The sequence below is a fragment of the Myodes glareolus genome, chromosome 7 (assembly GCF_982192425.1).
Source record: "Myodes glareolus chromosome 7, mMyoGla1.1, whole genome shotgun sequence".
Lineage (NCBI taxonomy): Eukaryota > Metazoa > Chordata > Mammalia > Rodentia > Cricetidae > Myodes > Myodes glareolus.
Window position 1 is genome coordinate 29412878 of NC_142032.1, and position 20400 is coordinate 29433277.

The window sequence follows — 20400 nt, forward strand, 5'->3', positions numbered from 1 at the left end:
GATATAGCCAAAATTCACATAGGAGGTTTTTTTAATTTCTTATGGCATGTTAACAGTAAGTCACTCAACATACTAAAATGAAAGATAGCAAATAACTGAGATTTAAAATTCTTTATAATTAAAACTCAAATGACATCTTTGTCCTTACCTTAAATTGGCTTATAGGAAAAGAAATGAGGAAGCAGTGAAAGGTTTTAAAAGGTGGATACAGACCATAAAGGAAGGAGCAAGATTAAAGAGGAGTTTGCATAGAACTAGGACTCGTGGGTAGAGAGCTCTCTTCTTTACTCTTTACAATAAAGCTATTGCTCTACTTTACAAAGGAAATTTTTGTTTGTTTGTTTCATTTTTCGATGCAGGGTTTCTCTGTATAACAGCTCTGGCTGTTCCGGAGTTCACACTGTAGACCAGGCTGGTCTGGAACTCACAGAGATTCACCTGCCTCTGCTTCCCTGAGTGCTGGGATTAAAGGAGTGCATCACCAACACCCAACACAAAGAAAATCTTAACAGATAAAAATAACAAACCTAAATATTTGCCAAGAACTATATCAAACATTCATGAAAATAAAACTTAAAATTGTATACTCTCTGAACACGGGGAAACAAAAAATGAAACATCATTCCAAAAAAATTAAAAAAGACTAAATAACAAGTGTTGCCCTTTCTTAAAATAGTTAATGAATGTCCAAGGAAACTCAAACATAAACAAGTGATTATCAGAAACCTTCTAGCAGTTCTTTGTCCATACACAACAGCTGCCATAAAAGGTTTCATAAACTACTAACTATGGGTATGTCCAATGATAAATAAGATTTTCACATATTCCAAGAAAAAAAAATACATACCACATATAATTGCTATCCTAAGACAAAAACATCTGCTGTTGCTAGTCTCAGTTACCTAAAACCAGACACATAGAAAGCAGGCGAAAGGAAGTACTAGAAATTAAAACAGCCTGGCAATGGTGGTACGCACCTTTAATCCTAGCACTCAGGAGGCTGAGGCAGGCAGATCTCTGTGAGTTTGAGGCCTGTTCTACAGAGTGAGTTCCAGGACAGTAAAGGCTACAAAGAGAAACCTTGTCTCAGAAAGGGAGGGAGGGAGAGAGGGAGGAAAAGATGGAAGGGAAGAAAAGATGGAAGGGAGGGAGGGAGGGAGAGAGGGAGGAAAAGATGGAAGGGAAGAAAAGATGGAAGGGAGGGAGGGAGGGAGGGAGGGAGGGAGGGAGGGAGGGAGGAAAAGATGGAAGGGAAGAAAAGATGGAAGGGAGGGAGGGAGGGAGAGAGGGAGGAAAAGATGGAAGGGAAGAAAAGATGGAAGGGAGGGAGGGAGGGAGGGAGGGAGGGAGGGAGGGAGGGAGGGAAGGAGGGAAGGAGGGAAGGAAGGAAGGAAGGAAGGAAGGAAGGAAGGAAGGAAGGAAGGAAGGAAGGAAACTAAAACACTCAATTTCGTAGGTGTTGAAACATTTGAAGTGAATAAAACATGGAGAAGAAAAAACAAAGACCTGACAAGCAGGTGTGGGTAACCTGCTACCAGATGTAACTATGGGTCTTTAGCCAACTCACTTAACTTCCCTAAGCCTGATTCACTATCTATAAGGTAAGAAGGTTCTGCTAAATGATCTTTCAGGTCCTTGGGCATTCTCAAAGCCTCTGTACAGGTGACATGGGAATAAGACAATATGCACTAAAGGTTATTCTCAACTAAAAAAAAAAAGAGATAGTTTCTTAAATTGCAGATCAAATGCTTAGAAACAGGGAATCAGTTTCTAGGCTCTGACCCAAGGCCACCTTTAACTATTCTAAAATAGAACAAAGGAGATAACATAAACCTAATCCCTAAATTCTAAAAGCAGGAAGCCACTATACACGGGAATGAAAAGAATTTCCTCCCTGTTCTTTGGATATGTTAAACAGGCATAAAATTTCAACACAGGCAAAAATGTGTCTTCTAGTGTCTTTCTACTTCCCTATTGGGACTCTAAATCTCCAATCCTGACAGTGTGAGTCCGAAATGATTCATTTAATGAATTCCAGCTTTCAACAGTTCTTGTCCTTTTTTTAGTCAGCTTCCCAATGCAGCTGTTCAACACACAGTTTTGTGGCTCTCCTATGCACCTTTTATTATTACAACACCACCTAAGCCAGCAAAAACCACCACTTGCCAAAAACAATTTATCTCCGTATCTCAAAGACCACTTTGCTATTAATCTCCTAACTTACCATGCTCCACACTCCTCAGCCTAATAGATAACCCCTACGGATTTTGATTAGCAGAAAAGCCTAGTGGAAATATTTCAAGATCTTTAAAGGTATGTATATGCACTGAAAGAAATAGCACATATAACTGCAGCCCTAAAATTAAAAGAAAGCAAACTCCTGGTGTTAGCTTGTCTACTTCAAACCAGGTGTGTAACAGGGAGGAGAACAAAGAAGGTATCAGAAGTAATCACAGCTTAAACATCCCGCCCCTAATGGGGCCCAGTTCCTATGTCTACAGTTCTTCCATAGTAGTCCTATAATACTCAGCTTAACTTTCACATTAACTATATGTTACTTGAGGACTGGAAGTATCCTTCTGAGCACTATAGCTATATATTTTATCATGACTATAGGGATGCCCCTAACTCCACCATTCTGAATCTGAAGTCAACAAAAACTACGAGAAACAATATTGACTACTGCAAATGAATATTTCTAAGTCTTATCAAAATAACAATATTATTAAAGACTGAAAGAAAAAAAAAATCCAGCAACCTAACAAGGCACAGAAAATCCTCTGGATAAAAATTCAAATGCCTGCCAGACAACGGTGGTACACACCTTCAATTCCAGCACTGGGGAGACAGAGGCAAGCAAATCTCTGTGAGTTCAAAGCCAGCCTGGTCTACAGAGCGAGTTCCAGGACAGTCAAGACTACATAGAGAGGGCTGGAGAGATGGCTCAGAGGTTAAGAGAGCTGACTGCTATTCCAGAGGTCCTGAGTTCAATTCCCAGCAACCACATGATGGCTCCACCCATCTATAATGCGATCTGGTGCCCAGAACACTACATACATAATAAATAAATTAAAAAAAAAAGACTACATAGAGAAACCTTGTCTCAACAGATCCCCCCACCACCCCGCACCAAAATCAAATGCCCACTGGAAGAGGAGAATACTTGTGTTTATATTTGATAAAGTCTACAGAAAATAAAAATTGCTAATAGGTATTTAACATTGCATAAAATTCCCCTGCTGTATAAATAAATTATAAATATAAAAGTCAAAAGGCATATAGAAAAATGATAATTTAGACAACTTTTAAAATTAAAAAATGCTCGGTATTTGGGGTAAATAAGAAAGGTGTTCAAAGACAAACATGTTTAATTTTTTTTTTCCTTTCTCTTTTTCACATCTTTACTCCAAAAGTCAAAAGAAAGCACAGGTTTAAAGACAGGTCTACAACTTCTAAAGGACAATCCCTAAAATCCTACACCAGACAATTAAACAATGCTGGGTAATTTCTTTAGATCATACACAAAGAATATTCAAATAGCTGTTCCAATTGACCAACAAGCACAGAGGGCACAATGTCTGTCCACCCAGGAGTCTGCCTCCACAGAAGCCATCATTAACATTAACAGCAGCTCTGCTATGGATTACATTTCAAATTATCACATGATTATGGGCTCAAGGATGGGCTAGATGCCAAGTCTTTTAAGGCAGATCGGGTAGCACGAATCTGCCGGCACTGTTGCAGCTCTCACCACACTTTCTAGATTCAACAATTCTCTCTATCAGACTTCAACTGTTTGAGGAATCTAGTGCTATTAAAATGTATTTTTAACTCCAACAAAGAAATAACTTTTACTTAGCTATTTTAACATACATACAAATAAGAAAACATACTTACAGATTGTATATCTTGTAATGGTTTTTATGTTTTGAATCCAAAAACCTTAAAACAAAACAAACAAAAAGCCACCATTAACAAAAATGAGCTAACATTTCAAATTACAATAATATTGAGGATTAAAACATTTGATTTTCTCCAATCTCAAATACTATTAATAACCCAAATGCATATCCCCTTCAATTTCATGTTATTTATTAATAATCATTACATTACAGATTTATACAATCTGAAGTAGAACTGAGTTTATCAACAACTATTTTCACCTCTTCTGTCTTCAGCCTAATAAATAAATGTCTTGAAAACACAATCTTAGCAATTCCCAAGTGTACCTGGCTCATACTGATTTCCACAAAAAGCATAAGCAATAATGTACTCTTTAAAAAGTTTACTCTCTTTTTTTTGTTTGTTTGTTGTTTTTTTAGTGGTAGTAGATAAACCTGAACTTCTGACACCCCTCTCCCATCCCTCCATCCCTGGAATACTGGGATTACAGATATGTGTCACCAAACTGGGTTTATGCAGGTCTGGGGATTAAATCTAGAGTCTCATGAATGCTAGGAAAGCATTCTACCAGTTAACTAAATCTCCAGACCCAACATGAGTTTATCAAGATGAAGGAATAAATAAATAGCCAATAAAATTGACTTTAAGGGAAAAGGCGGCTCAAAAAGAAACACACATATCTTCATGTAATTTATGAATGCCAAAAATATCACAAGACCCTAGAAAAGTCTGCTAGAAAAGAAATAGCATAAAAACAAAAAGGCAAAGATATTACCATTAACAGCACCAACTTCTAAACATAACTATACAAAGTCTGATCTTCAGGAAAAACTCCTTCCAGCCTAGAACGCTATACCAAGACAGACTATAAATCACAGGTGAGTAGATAATACAAGCATTGGTGAAGTTACAAGTCCTCCTGTTTTCCATACTCTGTCTCAGGAAGTTGTAAAAGAAGCTGAGTGAAAGTAGAAAATCATGGAAAGGTGATGATAGGTTCTAGAAATTGAGGAAGCCCATTTGAAAGAGAAGAAATGAGAATCCCAAGAAGAATGGTAAGGGGCATCTCAGACAGGCTAGAAAAAGAAACCAACTAGTTTCAGGCAGAGACTGATGAGCATCCAGTGTGCTCAGCCGCAGTGGCAGGCAGTGGTGCTCACTTCAATCCCCGCCCTCAGAAGACAGAGGCAGACAGAGCTCCACGATAACTAACAACCAGGGCTACAAGAAGAAACTTGGGGGGGGGAGCACGACAAAAGAAAAGAAAAGAGAAAAAAATGTGCTCAACCACAGTGGGATTTATAGAACCGAGGGCAGGCTTGTGAATAAACTAAAATAGAGACCACAGATCTGCAGATATTCCAGCTTGGTGTTTCTATGGTTTCTGTGGGAGCAAACGAGTGTGCTTCTGAGTCTATGTGTTGTTTGTGTTTTTCCTTTCGCTCGCTCTCTTCGTTTTCTGTTTGTTTGTTTGTTTGTTTTGTCCTATTCCAGTTTGTTCACTTTCGCATTATTTTATTCTACTACTTTTTAGATGTCTCTGTTTTCTAATGAGAGAAAGGGTGTGAATTTGAATGGGAAGGACTGGGAAGAATTGGGGGAGGTGAACTATAATCAGAATATATTATATTTAAAAATCTGTTTACAAAAAAAATGAAAATTAAACAGTATGACACAACATACTTGTGTCCTAATCATGTAACAGAGTGGGTATAACCTTGGAATATAATATAAAACTAGAAGAAAAATACAGCAAAATATTAGGAATTTTACACTTTAACTACTGCAGTTTTTTTCTTTTTAAAAAAATATTGAAATGCTTGGTCAGTTCTCTTTCACGGAGAATATTTTTTTTTGAAGGAAACTACAACTCTGGAACTGTCAGGAAACAGGGAGAAAGTGTTCGTGTAATTTTAGAGTTCACGTCAGACAAGGAAGGAAATACTGGCATAGTGAGATACGATACCAATCTGTAAAACATTTCAAATGCGTCATTTCATCAACAGCCTGTGAATCTACAACCAAACCTAAAAGAAAGACTATAGCAAGGATTTAACTGTAAGCCCATAGGGCAACTATAAACTATTCTAATTTTTTTTAAGATAGAGAAAGAAAATGCTCTTATTTTTAAAAAGACAAAACATGAACACATACTTTGATTACTTAAAGAAAAAAAAGCCCACTGAGTGACATGGTGAATGCATGTTATCACAATACACTTGTAAACCCAACACACAGAAGACGTCCAGGTCTATGTAATAAGTTTGAAGTCAGACAGGACTACAGTGAGACACTATCTCAAAAAAGAAAGCAGCAGTGATCATAAAAACAATGCTATTGATTTGGTAAGACTCTCTAGAATTCTCTTTTGCAATGAATTCTTTTGCAACAAATTCTTTAAGACCAAAAAGAAAAAAAGAAAAAAAAATAGCAGCTGGGAGGTGGTGGCAGACACCTTTAATCCCAGCTCTGGGGTGGCAGAAGCAGGTGGTTCCTGGGCGTTCCAGGGTAGCCAGGGCTACAGAGAGACCCTGCAGAGAAAAACCAATATATACCTATTCTGTAACATATACATTACTGAAGCAAAGTTAGCAATCAGTAATTCTGAACAAAAGATAATGCATCAATTTCTGTAATCAATGATTATCTGAATCTAATGCCATAGAAGGGAAGGGCATTCTGTAGTCAGATTGGTGACTATCTTAAATGTCACCATAGAACCTTCATCCAGCAACTGATGAAGACAGGGGCAGAGACCCACCCCAGAGCAATGGGCTGAGATCCCTAAGTTCAGTTGAAGAGTGGGAGGAGGGAGAATATGAGCATAGAAGTCAAGACCATGGTGGGGACACACACTGAAACAGCTTATCTGAGCTAAGGGGAGCTTACCAACTGCAGCTGGACAGGGAAGGAACCAGCATAGGACAAAGATAAACCCTCTGAATGTGTGTTTTATGGCTGGGGCAGAGTGAGGGTACACTGGCAGTGGCACCAGGATTTGTCTCTGCTGCTTGTATTGGCTTTTTAGAAACCATTCTCTCTGGATAGACACCTTGCTCAGGCTGGATATAGTAAAGGGCCTTAGTCCTTCCTTGGAGCAAACTGCTTTGCCCTATCTGGGGAGTAGATGGGGGTGCAGTGGGAGAAAGGTGTAGCGAATGGGAGGAGGGGAGGGAGTGGGAACTGGGATTAGTATGTAAAATGAAAAAAGACAGTTTGTTTTCTTTTTTAAAAAAAATATAAAATTTTAAAAAGTGAAAAGAAAGGAACTGAAGGGCATTATAAAGTCATGCCTACAAAAGGAATCAAAGTGGTTTCCTTACGTTTTAGAGTTCACAGAAATAATTAAGGGGGAAAACAATCTCAAAAAAATATAGTAAATTGAAAAGAAAGTCAGCACACACATAAACACCAAGTGTACAAACCATGCCCAACTAGATTTGGTAATTTATAAACAACAGAAATTAATTATTCATAGCTCTGGAAGCTGAAAAGTCCAAGAAAACACACACAAAAAAACCGAGTAAATAATATTAAAAACAAAAACACGTTTTTTCTATGTGTAGACACAGCTCTAAAGATCTAAAAGAGGGATAAAGTTAAGCACCTCACAAGGAAGTCATCCTTATGCTAACCAGTGAGCAAACACTACAGGAAATTAGAAGCAAGTGTTTCTTTCCTATCTTTCTGTGTTAGGTGCTGAAACCTACAGAGCTAGAAACAAGGTATAGAAGAACAGATTCTTCAGGATGTTGGTAGAGCAGGAGGAGCATGCATAGAAAGTGACCTAAGCAGACTGTAGCCCCTAATATCTCCTAGACATTCCATGTTTCCTAAACTTCTTTCCAAGATAGGAACTTCCTAAGAAGCTTTATTTCTTTCTGATTAAGTTAAAGACACTTTCTGTCCTTTGCAACCAAGAACTTATAAATTCTTCCTAAAGGGTATTTCCTACAGTGTATTTTAAGTTAGGAGTAGTGAGATCCTATTTGTGTGTCCCACTATGGTTTCTTAGCTATCATGTGAACCACAGCAAGACTACCAGAAGAAAGAAGCCCTTTAAAGGATACAGTACAGCATTTGAAAGTGGTGTAGGGGGGGGGGGGGGGAGATTCTCTCAAAGAACTTGAGCGCTTAGGAAACATTCACCACTTCCGTCACCATTCTCTCAGGAATTTCATGACCACATCTGGCTCAGTTTTTAAGTCTAACACAACAGAAAGGCAGGGAAGGAGGAGGCAAGGAAACAGTACTTTCCAAAGAGAAACAAGTACACTTGCCTACAGATATTTAGAAGGTGGAGACTAAAACAGTAGAAAGACAAAAGCAGAGAGGCGATACTCCCTAAACCTGCACAATCTAAGACATCTCTTTCATAACAATACCATACTTGAAGCAATTCTGGTATGTATACCCCCCAACTACTTTCTCTTACATCTACTCCTACCCCTGCTGAACCCCTTCTTTTCAGCTTTGATGTCAGTCAGGCAGTAGTGTCACAGGTCTTTAATCCCAGCACTCAGAAAGCAAAGGCAGGCGGCTCTCTCTGAGTTTGAGTTCAGCCTGGTCTACAGATAAACCCTATCTTAAACCAAAACAACAACAACCAAAAAAAAAAAAAAAAAACAACTAACTTTGGTGTCTTTGTGGGCATATGGGCATATGTGAGAGTTTAACTGAGGTTGCTTGTATGAACATATAAGATTTCTTAGGTAAGAAACCTAGGTAAGCCATGAGAGTGAATTTTTAAGTTACCTTTACTAACATATTTCATATGCCAGAAAAGTGTTAACAAACAAAAAAAAACAAAAACAAACACAAAAAAAACCTAGTTAAAGAAAGAGGACAGAAAAGGCAGCACCAGAAATCAACATTCATTTACCAACTGCATTTGCAGAATCTTTGACATGTGCCCATTCAGGTTCTCGGTAGTCTAGACAAAGGCTGACAGTTTCCATGAGTAACTATGATATGTGTGGGGGCGGGGAGGGGTGTTCACCTGTGCAGAGTTCAACAAGCCCCAGGACCCAGTGCTCTTTGCCCCCATCCCACCACTGGCATCACAAAAACGTGCCACACCATCTGGCTTTTGCACAGTTTCTAGGGATTTGAACTCAGACCTTTTTCATGCTTATACAGCAGGCACTTTACCAACTGAGCCATCTCCACAGCCCTGACTTTAGCTCTTATGCAGCAGAGTCTGCTCATCCCAGCTCATAATACACAGTCAGTCACTGATATACCTCTTCAGAGGCCTGCAACCAACTCGCAGAATCCAAGGTTATGTGTTCCAATATTAGCGATCTGTGTTCTGGTCACTAATTGCTGCTTTTATCACACATGAAGAGACAGAGAGGAAGTGGATCTGACCACGCTTGCAACCCCCACCAACTGAAGACTTCAGAGACTTGAAATCTAAGAGCCTTCTTCTTCCCCCCTCCTCCTTTTTCCTCCAAAAAGTCAAACATATACGAGCAGTAATAATAGAGTAATTACACAGACAAGAGAAATTAGGAAGTTATTCCCTATGCCTAGAAAAAAGCCCAAGTCTAAAAGATCTTAAGTTTATAGCATAAGCAGATATCCAGCACAGAAATACCCATCAAAACAGCTGGGCAAACTCTGGAAAAGGGAAGAATTAATTTCTACTCCAGAAGAGTCAAATTCCAGTTTTTAGACACAAAATTTATAAGACTGAGACAAAAACACACATGCACCCCAAAATAAAAAGTTATGAATCACTCAAAGGGGAAAAAAATAAGTCAAAAAATTTTCTCTCAGAAAAACCTCACAGTAAATTCACTAAACAAAAATTTTTCTTTACTTTAATGGTGAGATCTAAAAAAAGACATGAATGAGATCAAGAAAAATGATAAACAGAAAGATCGATGTGAAAGAAAAAAAAAACTTGAATGTGGTGGCACACACAGGTAATTCCAGCATTCAGAAGGTCAAGGCAGGAAACTAGTTTCTGGGTTGTTTTAAAAGTGGAGGGGTGGGGGACTAACAAGATGACTCATACATAGATAAAGATGGCTGCCACCAAGCCTGAAGATGAGTTTGGTCTCCAAGAACCACATGGTAGAAGGAAAATTGTCGTCTACACATGTGGCATGTCACAAGCATGCCCCCCAACATACAAAATAAAAAAAAAGCAATAATTTAAGTTTTGAAAAATGGCAATAATTTAAATTTTTAAAAATGTAGAATTCCAGGGCTAGGAAGATGCCTCAGTTAATAAAGCACACTACTCAAAGGTATGAGGACCTAAGTTTGAAGCCCTAGAGCCCACATAAAAAAGTACAGCAGCACACACTTTTAACCCCAATATCACAGCTACTGCCAAGGCTACTGCTTCCCTCCATAACCAGACAGTAAGGTCCTATTGCTGGAGAGACCACTTACTGTGTCATCAAACACAGAGAAATTGAGCTGGTGCCCAACCAGAAGCACCACTGAAGTTCATGGTGGTGGAAGGTACTTTGCACACTACGGGGTGGGGGGGGGGGGGAGTAGTCATCAACATAACCCAGGTACGAACTCTTCGACCTACAACAGAGACCTGCCCGCATGCAGGCACATATACTGGTCCAACAGTGGCACAAATATTATAGGAATAACCAAACACTGTTTTAAAGTTGAATTTAAGGCTCATGCCATAAGACAGAACTCACGTCTGCCCCCTTCTAAAGTGGTCAAGAACTTGAGACCAGATCTATGTCATGAGTCTAGGGGAAAACCTACTATTATTCTGTTAAAGGAACATAACAATACCATCATTCCTAAAAACGTAAGTTCTACCCATAGATGAGTGAGTGCATCTCTCAGCCCTCTGAGAGAAGCTTCTTTTTGCAGTAGATGGTGATTGACACAGAGAACCACAACTGGACAGTGTGCAGACTGAGAGGCTATGGAGCACTGAGTCCTAAGTAGGATGTCTTTATTGAAACCCTTTCTTAAGGTTCAGAGATCTGTGCGGAAGAAAAGATTGTAAGAACTATAGGTAATAAATGACTCCCAGGACAGTGTCTTCCAGACACAACAGGGGTGATACACATATAAGCTCAAAGAGACTATCATGGCATACACAAGATCTGTTAAAATACAAACCAAACAAAATCCCAGGAGAAGTGGACACAAAGTCCTGCTCCTAAACAAGAAATTATTTGCAGTTGATACCTACTAAAAAACAGAAAATCAGGTTTCTCCAGTAGGTAATAGCAGCCTCATTCCAGGTCAGCCCCCATGCCCAGGAGTAGTTGGCCAATACAAAACAGACTCCATGGTTTTTATTTGATTTGATTTGTCACTGTTTTTTGTTTGTCAACAGGGTTTCCCCTGGGTAGCTCTGGTTGTCCTGGAGCTCATCCTGTAGATCAGGCTAACCTAAAACTCACAGAGATCCACCAGCCTTTGCCTCCTGAGTGTTGGGATTAAAAGTGTGCCATGCCACCACTGCCCGGTGTTTGTTTTGATTTTTTTTTCTTTTTGAGAAAGTCAAAGAAAACGAATATGAAGTTGGGTGGATAGGGAGATGGGAAAGATCTGGGAGGAGATGGAAGGGGGAAAGAATATAACCCAAATATATGAAAAAATTTTAATAAAAATCTAAGTAGAATACTATAGTAGTACACACTTGTAATCCTAGCCATGGTCGAAAAATACAGTAAATAGAATAAAAACGTATTAGAAGGAGTCAAAAGTAGATCTAAGCACAAATGTTATATGAGTAACAACTTTTTGATTAGGTTTAAGGTCTGTTCCATAAGATGGAATCCATATCTAACATTGCCAAAATGAGGCCAAGAGCCTGTGGCTAGATAGGTCATGGACCTTTGGTAAAAACCTGTAGCACAAATTCTAATTGCTTTTAATAAAAAGCCAGAGTCAGGTATTAGGGGGTGAAAGCTAAGAGATCAGAGAAGCAGAGTGGTCAGCCACTATGGAGGACCTTTTACCTCTACCAATGCTCAGACCAAAGGGGCAATCTTGTCCTCAGACAGCCTCCTCAAACTGCCCTTGAGCTCCTATCTCCTCCCACCTTATATTTCTCTCTCCACCCAGCCATATCACTCCTATCTCCATCTCCCATGAATGCTCAGCTCTAAATGGCATTCTGTATCACACCCCTTTCCTCAAGGCTCAGGGATATATGTAGAAGGGGGGCAGAAAGACTCTAGGAGCCAAAGGTGAAGAGTGACTTCAAGGCACAACAGGCTGCAACTGTAAAACATGACAGACCTGTGAAAGCTCTAGCCAAAGCCCCACCCCAATCCCAGGCAGTTGACATACTCAGTAGTGGATGTTCAACACTAACTGGACCTGATTTGGGGAGAACACTACATAAAGTTATATAGGAAGAGAGTTGGAGGAGAGGGATAAATATCAAAATACTGAAAGCAACTTACTGAAGAAAAGTAAAGATATTAAGCAACCTGTAAGACACCATCAACTGGGCTAAATTATTTATCTGGAGGATGTCAGAAAGACAACTATTTGCAGAAGTAACAAACTTCTCAAACCTGATGAAAGATAGAAACATAAAGAATTTGTGACTCAATGTCACAAAGTCACAAGTCACAAAAACTCAGAGACTCACTAGACAGATCACAATCAAACCATCAAAAGAAGACAGACTGGGGATGCACCTCATTTGATAAGAGCATTTACCTAACACACACAAAGCTCTGGGATCCATTTTAAGCTCTGCATAAACCTCTCAAGGTGATAGTCACTTAAAATTCCATCACTAGCTAGGTGGAAGCAGGAGGACCAGAAATTCAAGTATTAGAGAGCTCCAGGTCAGTATGTACTATGTGAGACACTGTCTTTAGAAAAACCCAGTCAGTTGTGCAGTGGTAGCACACACTTTTAGTCCCAGCACTCAGGAGGCAGAGCCTGGTCTACAGATCAAGTTCCAGATCAGTCAAAGCTACACAGAGAAATCCTGCCTTGAAAAACAAACAAACAAACAAAACAAAACAAGAAAGACAGGAAGACAAGGAAGGCAAGGAAGGCAGGAAGGCAGGAAGGCAAGGAAGGCAGGAAGGCAGGAAGGCAAGGAAGGCAGGAAGGCAGGAAGGCAGGAAGAAGGCAGGAAGGCAGGAAGAAGGCAGGAAGGCAGGAAGAAGGCAGGAAGGCAGGAAGGCAGGAAGGCAGGAAGGCAGGAAGAAGGCAGGAAGGCAAGAAGGCAGGAAGGCAGAAAGGCAGGAAGGCAGGAAGGAAGGAGATCTGCAGTCTCAATGCAGAACGAAAGAAGCAACTTGTCATAAAGAAAGGAATCTCAGTGCAGCACGTTTTTTTCCCGCAGAAATCTTGAGGATCAGGAAGCAAAAATACAACAATATTTAAAGTCCTAGAAGACAAGAATATCAACCAAAAATATCCAGCAAAACTGTCCTTCAAAAATGAGGAATACTTAGATATTCCCAGAGAAACAAAAATTAAGGATACTTATTACCAAAAGACTAGTCCTTCAAAGAAATGCTGAAGGGAGTCCTTCAAGTGGGAATGATGAAACACTAGCACACAGAAAACTCCCCTAGCCCCCAGAGGATACATTACACTACATTCTCCTCCCATAGTGGTTGCCTAAGGCTGTAGTCAGCAACAAACTATATATACACATTTTTCCTATACCTATTTATCTATGATAGTTTAATAAACTAGGCACAGTAAAACATTAACCGTAATATTTAAACGCAACAATTTTAACACTACAATATAGTGAAAGTTATATAAATATGGTACTTCTCTCAAGAGGAAAGGCAAATAGTATTTTTGAACCACTATTGACTACACCTAAGCTGAAACCTCAGATAAAGGGAACTACAGCAACTTGAAGCTACAGGATGAAATGATGAACTCTGAGAAATGATAATTATAACAACAAACATAAAATCTAACAGTAGTATAACTTTAACTTAGAATTCCACATTGTTTTCTACATGATTTTAGATATGGTATTTTTAAAAATCCAATTATTAAATAATGAATAAATGATATTAAAAAATACAACTTTACAAATTTTTAAAAGCTAACAGGAAGTAAGGATGGAACTGTACAGGAACCAAGGCTTGAAAACTACTAAAGGTAAACTGGTATTGCAATTTTAGGATGTCAAATGCAATTCCTATGGTAACCACAAGGAAAACAGCTCCAGAATAAAAACACCAAGAAATTAAAACATTTCATTATAAAACATCAACTGAAGAAAAAAGGCAGTAAGGCAAACCAGAAACAAACAGCAAATTGTAGGACAGTAACTCTCCCTGTACCAGTAAGTGTGAACAAGCTAAAAACTCTCTAAAAGACAGAGAACATATTATTCACAAAACATGCAAGCACAAACAGATTTTTAAATTTACAAACACAAACAGATTAAAAGGGCAAATAAAAATTCTATATAATAATCAAAAGAGTGAGATTAGTATTAGAAAATACACTAGATTTAAAGTATGAGATTAAAAATAACAATAAAAGGATCAACACATCAAGAAGATCCTAATAATTGTAAAAACTCAGACATCTAGTGGGAGACCATTCATATACCTAAAGCAGCCAGGCAGAGTCATACCTCTGGAATCCCAGCACTTGAGAGGTGGAGGCAGGAGGATCACATATTCAAGGAATAGTTAAGTTTTGTTAAGACCCGTCTTAACAAAAACAAAATAAACCCAAATAAATAAACAAAATTTAACAAAATGAAAATAAGAGATAGTTCTAAAGGAGTAATTGCACACTTTGATATACACAATACTTCAACACAGTAGTGGACTGGCAAGAAAACATGGGACTTGAACAACACGGTAAAGCCTACCAGCCTGAGACTCCTCACATGACCTGCTCAGCAACAAAAGGCACACCATGTTCAGATAAACTCGACGTTCAGACACAAATGAACTCCACTAGTTTGTGACTTTTAACTAGACATCAAATCAAAGAATAAATGTAAATGAACAGACATCAAATAAAGTATTTTCTTCTGCACAACAGAATATGAGAAACAAGTAGAAAAGAAAGTAAAGTTTCCAAACATTTGCTTGTTGTGACTTCTGGGAACTGGAGATCAGAATTCTATGCTGATCCTCTGGTGCGTTTTAGAACAATGTTGGAAAACACAGTACTTTTTCTTTTTAAGATTTTTTTTTTTAATTTTATTTTATGTGCATGAGTACTTTGACTGTTTGGACATTAGTGGAGAGCACATGAGTGTCTGAGGGCATCAGATTCCCTGGAAGTGGGATTACAGGCAGTTCTGAGCACTTGAGCAAACTGCATGGGTGCTAGGAACCAAACCCAGGAGCTCTGGAACAGCAGCCAGTTCTCTTAATCTTTGTGTCATCTCTTTAGTCCTGTATAGCACATTTTCAGTTTTACAATAATTTACTGATTACCAAAATCTTGCTATACATTCACTAATAAAGCAAAAATACTGAGTATACATAGCACAGTTACAGTTGTTAATGCCTAATGATCAGTCTGCTAGCAGAAGAAGAGAAATGGCAACTTAACCATGTTGTGACAAAGGTCAGGCATTACACAACCCTAGCTGATCTGGCACACAGGAATATGACTCCAGTTTTGACAATTCTGTCAGTTTTTTAAAATAAGCTAGAAATATAGATTTCAGAATGAGGCTTCCTGGTTTTTAAATATAGTCAGTTTCTACAAAGGTTTTCAGACTCTGTCCTGTGATACACAGAAAAACGGGTACCAAGGAAAGAAGCTCTGAGCTCTGCACAGTGGTAGAACACCTAGTGATTGATATCTTGGAATTCAACCTGCAGAACTGCTCCCCACCCACAACAAAAAAGAAAAACCTTGAACTTTTGCCGATCAGATTATATATCCAGCATTAAGGATACAGAGTTCGGAGGAGCATGAGTTCAAGACTGGCCTTAACTACATAATGAGACTCTCTCTCAAATACAATAATAAGCAATAAAGAAAAAAAATCAAGTTTAGAATCTTACAGACATGAACTCAACTTTCAGCCTCCTGCTACTTCCAAGACATGGCAACTGAAGATTTTAATTTCTCTTAAATCACTTATGAAAGTGAAACAGGGATTAGATTCACTCTAAAACTTAATATTGACGGTAAATGTAAGCTAGTAATATAATGGTTAACACTATAAATAGTAAGTAAATAATGTACAGAAAATAGTATCCACTATTAAAATAGCAAAGCTAGATTTGTGCCCATAATATTTTTATCGTCTAATAGACTAAATCTCCCTATGAGCAAAGAAATATAGCTTACAAAAGTGAGAGAGAGGCAGCCGAGAGAACTAGGGCTTTCTTCGGGAGGGACAAAAATGTTTTGGAGTTTGGTATACATGGTGACTGCCTCACCTCTGGCTACAATGTGAAAATATTATATGTCACTCAAATTACACAGTTCAAAAGCAATGATTGATTTTTATATGAACTCATTTTAAGTGGGAAAGAAGCAGACAGGCAAAATGAAGGAAGGAACAAGAAATGGGAGACAGGAAAAACAGAAGTAATAGATCCTTCCTAGTCATTATTGTCAAGTTGGCCTCTGATCAATCTGTTTTCAAGTCTCATTTTTAAATGATAGTCAATAATGATGTTAGAATTACAAATACTTCTTATTGAAAATCAACAAACATATATTTAAGCTTGATTGAAGAATGTACATAAAATTAAGAATTGAATATTTGCAAAGTTTCTTCAGAGAAAAAATGTATATGCTAGCAGCCAAGAAAGAATAGTCTCGAATCAGCTGGCTAAAAGAACAACTAGCTAAATAAATAAGTATATACTGTCAAGTATACAAGACAGTAATAGATACTCTTTTGCTAAATCGTTATGTCATAAAACTGAGCTCTAATTGTTTCCTTATCAAAAACCTTGGGTGAACATGCTAGTATGGCAGCACCCATAGGTGGAAGTGTAAGAATCATGAGTTCAAAACCAGCCTGGACTAGATATAAGTCAGCCTGGGTCGTATAGTATGACCCTACCTTAAAACACAGCAAAGTTATAAAAAAATGTTCTTATTATAAACTTAACAATAAATTGCCAAAGATTCAGACAAGGAGAAAAAAACTGTACCCATAACCTTTTCATTTTCAACATTTCCCAAATTGAACTCCATGAAATGCTGTCTAGAAAGATGAGAAAAAAAATGGAGGAAACATAAAAGGTGGGAAAGGCACACATGGTAGCATTGTGAGTATCTGCATAGAAGGCAGTTTGCCTCTGTTACGTCTACATTTTCCTGACTCCTTGGGCACAGAACAGTTCACAAGATACACTACTTCAGTACACTATGCACCAGTCTGTTAAAGACTGTTTAGATTTAGAAATGGCAATTTCATCTTGGCCTAAGGGACAACGTAAACCCACAAATCAAAGAGTAATGAACTATCAGAACAAAGCGTGGTTTCATATTACCCCTAGCTCAGGGCAAGACCTTAGCACAAGAAATAAAGAGAGAAAAAAAAAAGAAAGACCTAATGCTCTTTATTTCCCTCCCTTAAATTGTGTTGACCATCAGTGTTCATCCCTCAGATTAAGTAAATCATCTGCAATTAAGAAAGTAAAGTTCCGTTGTGTGGTGAAAGCACACGCCTTTAACCACAGCACTCGGTAGGCAGAGTCAGGTAGGTGGATCTCTTTGAGTTTGACGCCAGCCTGACCTACAGAGCGAGTTCTAGGACAGTCAGGGCTACATAGAGACTACCTGTCTTGAAAAACAGAGACAGACAGAGGCACAGAGGCACACACACACACACACACACACACACACACACACGCACAGAGAGAGAGAGAGAGAGAGAGAGAGAGAGAGAGAGAAAGCACGCAAAGTTCCAACTTGATTTGTTTCTCCATTTACATTGTTTATATTAATCCCTGATCTCAAATGGAGAAGTTAAATATTTGTCTCAAATTCTCATATACGAAACATTACCATGACACTAAGTATCTCAAACCTCTAATCACAGAACAATGTAAGCATGAAAGCTTAAAGATATTTGCAATTTAAGTTTGCTTCACTCCAGGTAACAATATAGTACAATAATGAAGACTAAGTTTTATACAATATCTCTTGTTTGGGGAAAATCATTAGAAATATGGAATTAGATAAAATACTTCAAAATATCCTTTGGACACCCCACTAGACAAAGTGATGAAAGCTCAACTGAAAAACATTATTAATAAAAGAGCAAAGATGCTATGCTTTGTGGAGCCTTTTGGAAGTAAAATCTGAATGTCAGAAATGAGTCTCTAGGAGCAGGTATCGGAAGAGTCCTCTAGTCCCTGCTTCCTGTCCACTACTACCACAAGGCATCACTGCTATACACTCCTTCCACCAGGAACTTCTGCTACAAGTTCATGATGCCATGGATGGATGAATCTGGAGTGCCTCTGCCCTGCATTCTCAGATGCAAAGGCTGAAATCCTTCTGCAACCATGAGACAAACTAAACCTCTTTTCCATTACCTGTTTCGGCCGTGTTATTTGGTGACAGATGCTAATAGTAACTAATATAAAAGGTATAAGAAAATGAAAATATTTCTGAGATGTTATCAACTTTAAAACAAAAAAGAATCACTATTGATTATTCCTAATATCACCAATATAGTATAAACAAACTAAAGTCACCAGTTATTCAGATGTTGAACACAGATGTTCTTTGAAAGAGTCAATCCTAAAAGTTGTTAACTAAGAATTATTTGCAAGGGTGCCATGTAGTGACACATGCTTTTAATCCTAGCACTCAGAGGCAGAGGCAGAGGCAGGCCAATGTCTGAAAGTTCAAGACCAAACTGGTCTACATAGGGACCTCCAGGCTAGCCAAGGCTACTTAGGTGAGACCCAGCTCCAAAACACACACACACACACACACACACACACACACACACACACACACACACACAAATATTATTTGTAGTCATTTTAGTGTGTTAGGAAGATGTTACCTTCCTTTCTAAGCACCATATAACAGAGGGTGGGGAAATGGCAAATAGAAGCCATCCACGCCTTGCTGATCATTCAGCTTATAAAATAAACAAAGAACAATAACAACAAAACCCACCAGGAACAAAGTTTTATATACAGCTAGTTCTCCATATGCTATGCTAAAATCATTATAGGAAGAAGTGACAAAATCAGCTGGCTAAAAGAACAACTAGCTAAATAAACAATCTAGATAAGAAACTCTTTAGGAAAACATCTGACAAAGCCTATAAAGCTAAATAAAACAAACTGGAATAGATAAAGCCAAACAGAATCAATTTCAGTCTTGGTTACTAATTACAAAGTGAACATAAACCTTTTAACTTGCAAGCCTAAGTATAGAAATTATGAAACCAGAAGATTCAGGACCAAACTAACTTCCCAACATAACATATTCTTGGATGAGTTATTATAAGGTCTAATAACCAGTGGTAAAGGTCTAGCTAGACACTGGATTCTGCCAGGAACCTGAAAGATGACTCCTATTTAAATCCACATAATCACTAAGTAGTTAGAAGTCCCAGGAAAGATACTTTGAGTACAAGAAATAATCCAGAATTTTATCTTTTAACTATTCAAGTACTTTTAAAAAGCACAACAAACATAGCAAGACCCAATATTAATGAATTATTATTAATGAACATACTAAAAATTAAACGTTCATTTACATGTATTTTTATTCTGAAATTAGAAAATATGTTCAGACTAATTTGCCCAACAGGCAATTTCATATATTCTTAGGTCATAAAGTATTTTTGACTAGGTCTTGAGAAAGACTTTTCTGAATTAAATCACAATTACACTTGGAAAATTATGTTTATCATAAAACTGAATTTATTATTTCATGTGTCCAACAATTCCCTTCTATAACCACTGCATCAAACACTAGTACATGTGTAAGTTCCACATAAACATGACTTACCAGTCAACCACACCTCAGTGTGAATAACTAAATAAACCTACTCAAAGACTACTCCAAATGTAAAATTAAAAACTTGTACTGTAGTAGAAGCCAGGCACTAACCTGGTAAGAGGCATCTTACCAAATACAAAATAAAAAAATCATATCACACAAACATATGATTATATATGAAGTCGGTTCTTATCCAGTGAATTGCATTCAGTAAGAGTTATCAGATGTTTAGGTTAAAAACTTTCAGAGCACTATCATAACAAAACAAACTCTATATCATAATACACATACTGCTCTGTTTTAGGAATCTTCTAAATAAAACATATCAATATAGTTTATTAATAAATGAAATAGAAAATCAAAAGTTCTTACCTTACTACATCATCAATATTGTTCCTGTATACACCTTCAAGTCTTTCTGCAGGAAATCCCATAGCAATAATATTTGGATAAATATCTGAGTATTTAAATTAAGGAAATACCTAAAATATGCAACTATACAAATATTAATGCATTTTAAAACATTAGCTTCCCCCACTATAGCTATAAGTATAAAAGGTTGTCAAATGTATGTCTACAACCTATGATGTATAA

The 20400-nt window shown here is 37.9% G+C and overlaps 1 protein-coding gene across 1 annotated transcript in view; it reads right to left on the minus strand.

The window, feature by feature from the left end:
• The window catches only part of Pten (phosphatase and tensin homolog), a 72184-nt gene that overhangs the window by 33190 nt on the left and 18594 nt on the right, over positions 1–20400 (minus strand). The window contains exons 2-3 of the mRNA XM_048438852.3: positions 20179–20263; positions 3898–3942 (exon numbers count right to left, since the gene is read on the minus strand). Coding sequence (XP_048294809.1) covers positions 3898–3942; positions 20179–20263 — 130 coding nt within the window. The remainder of the gene's footprint in view (positions 1–3897; positions 3943–20178; positions 20264–20400) is intronic.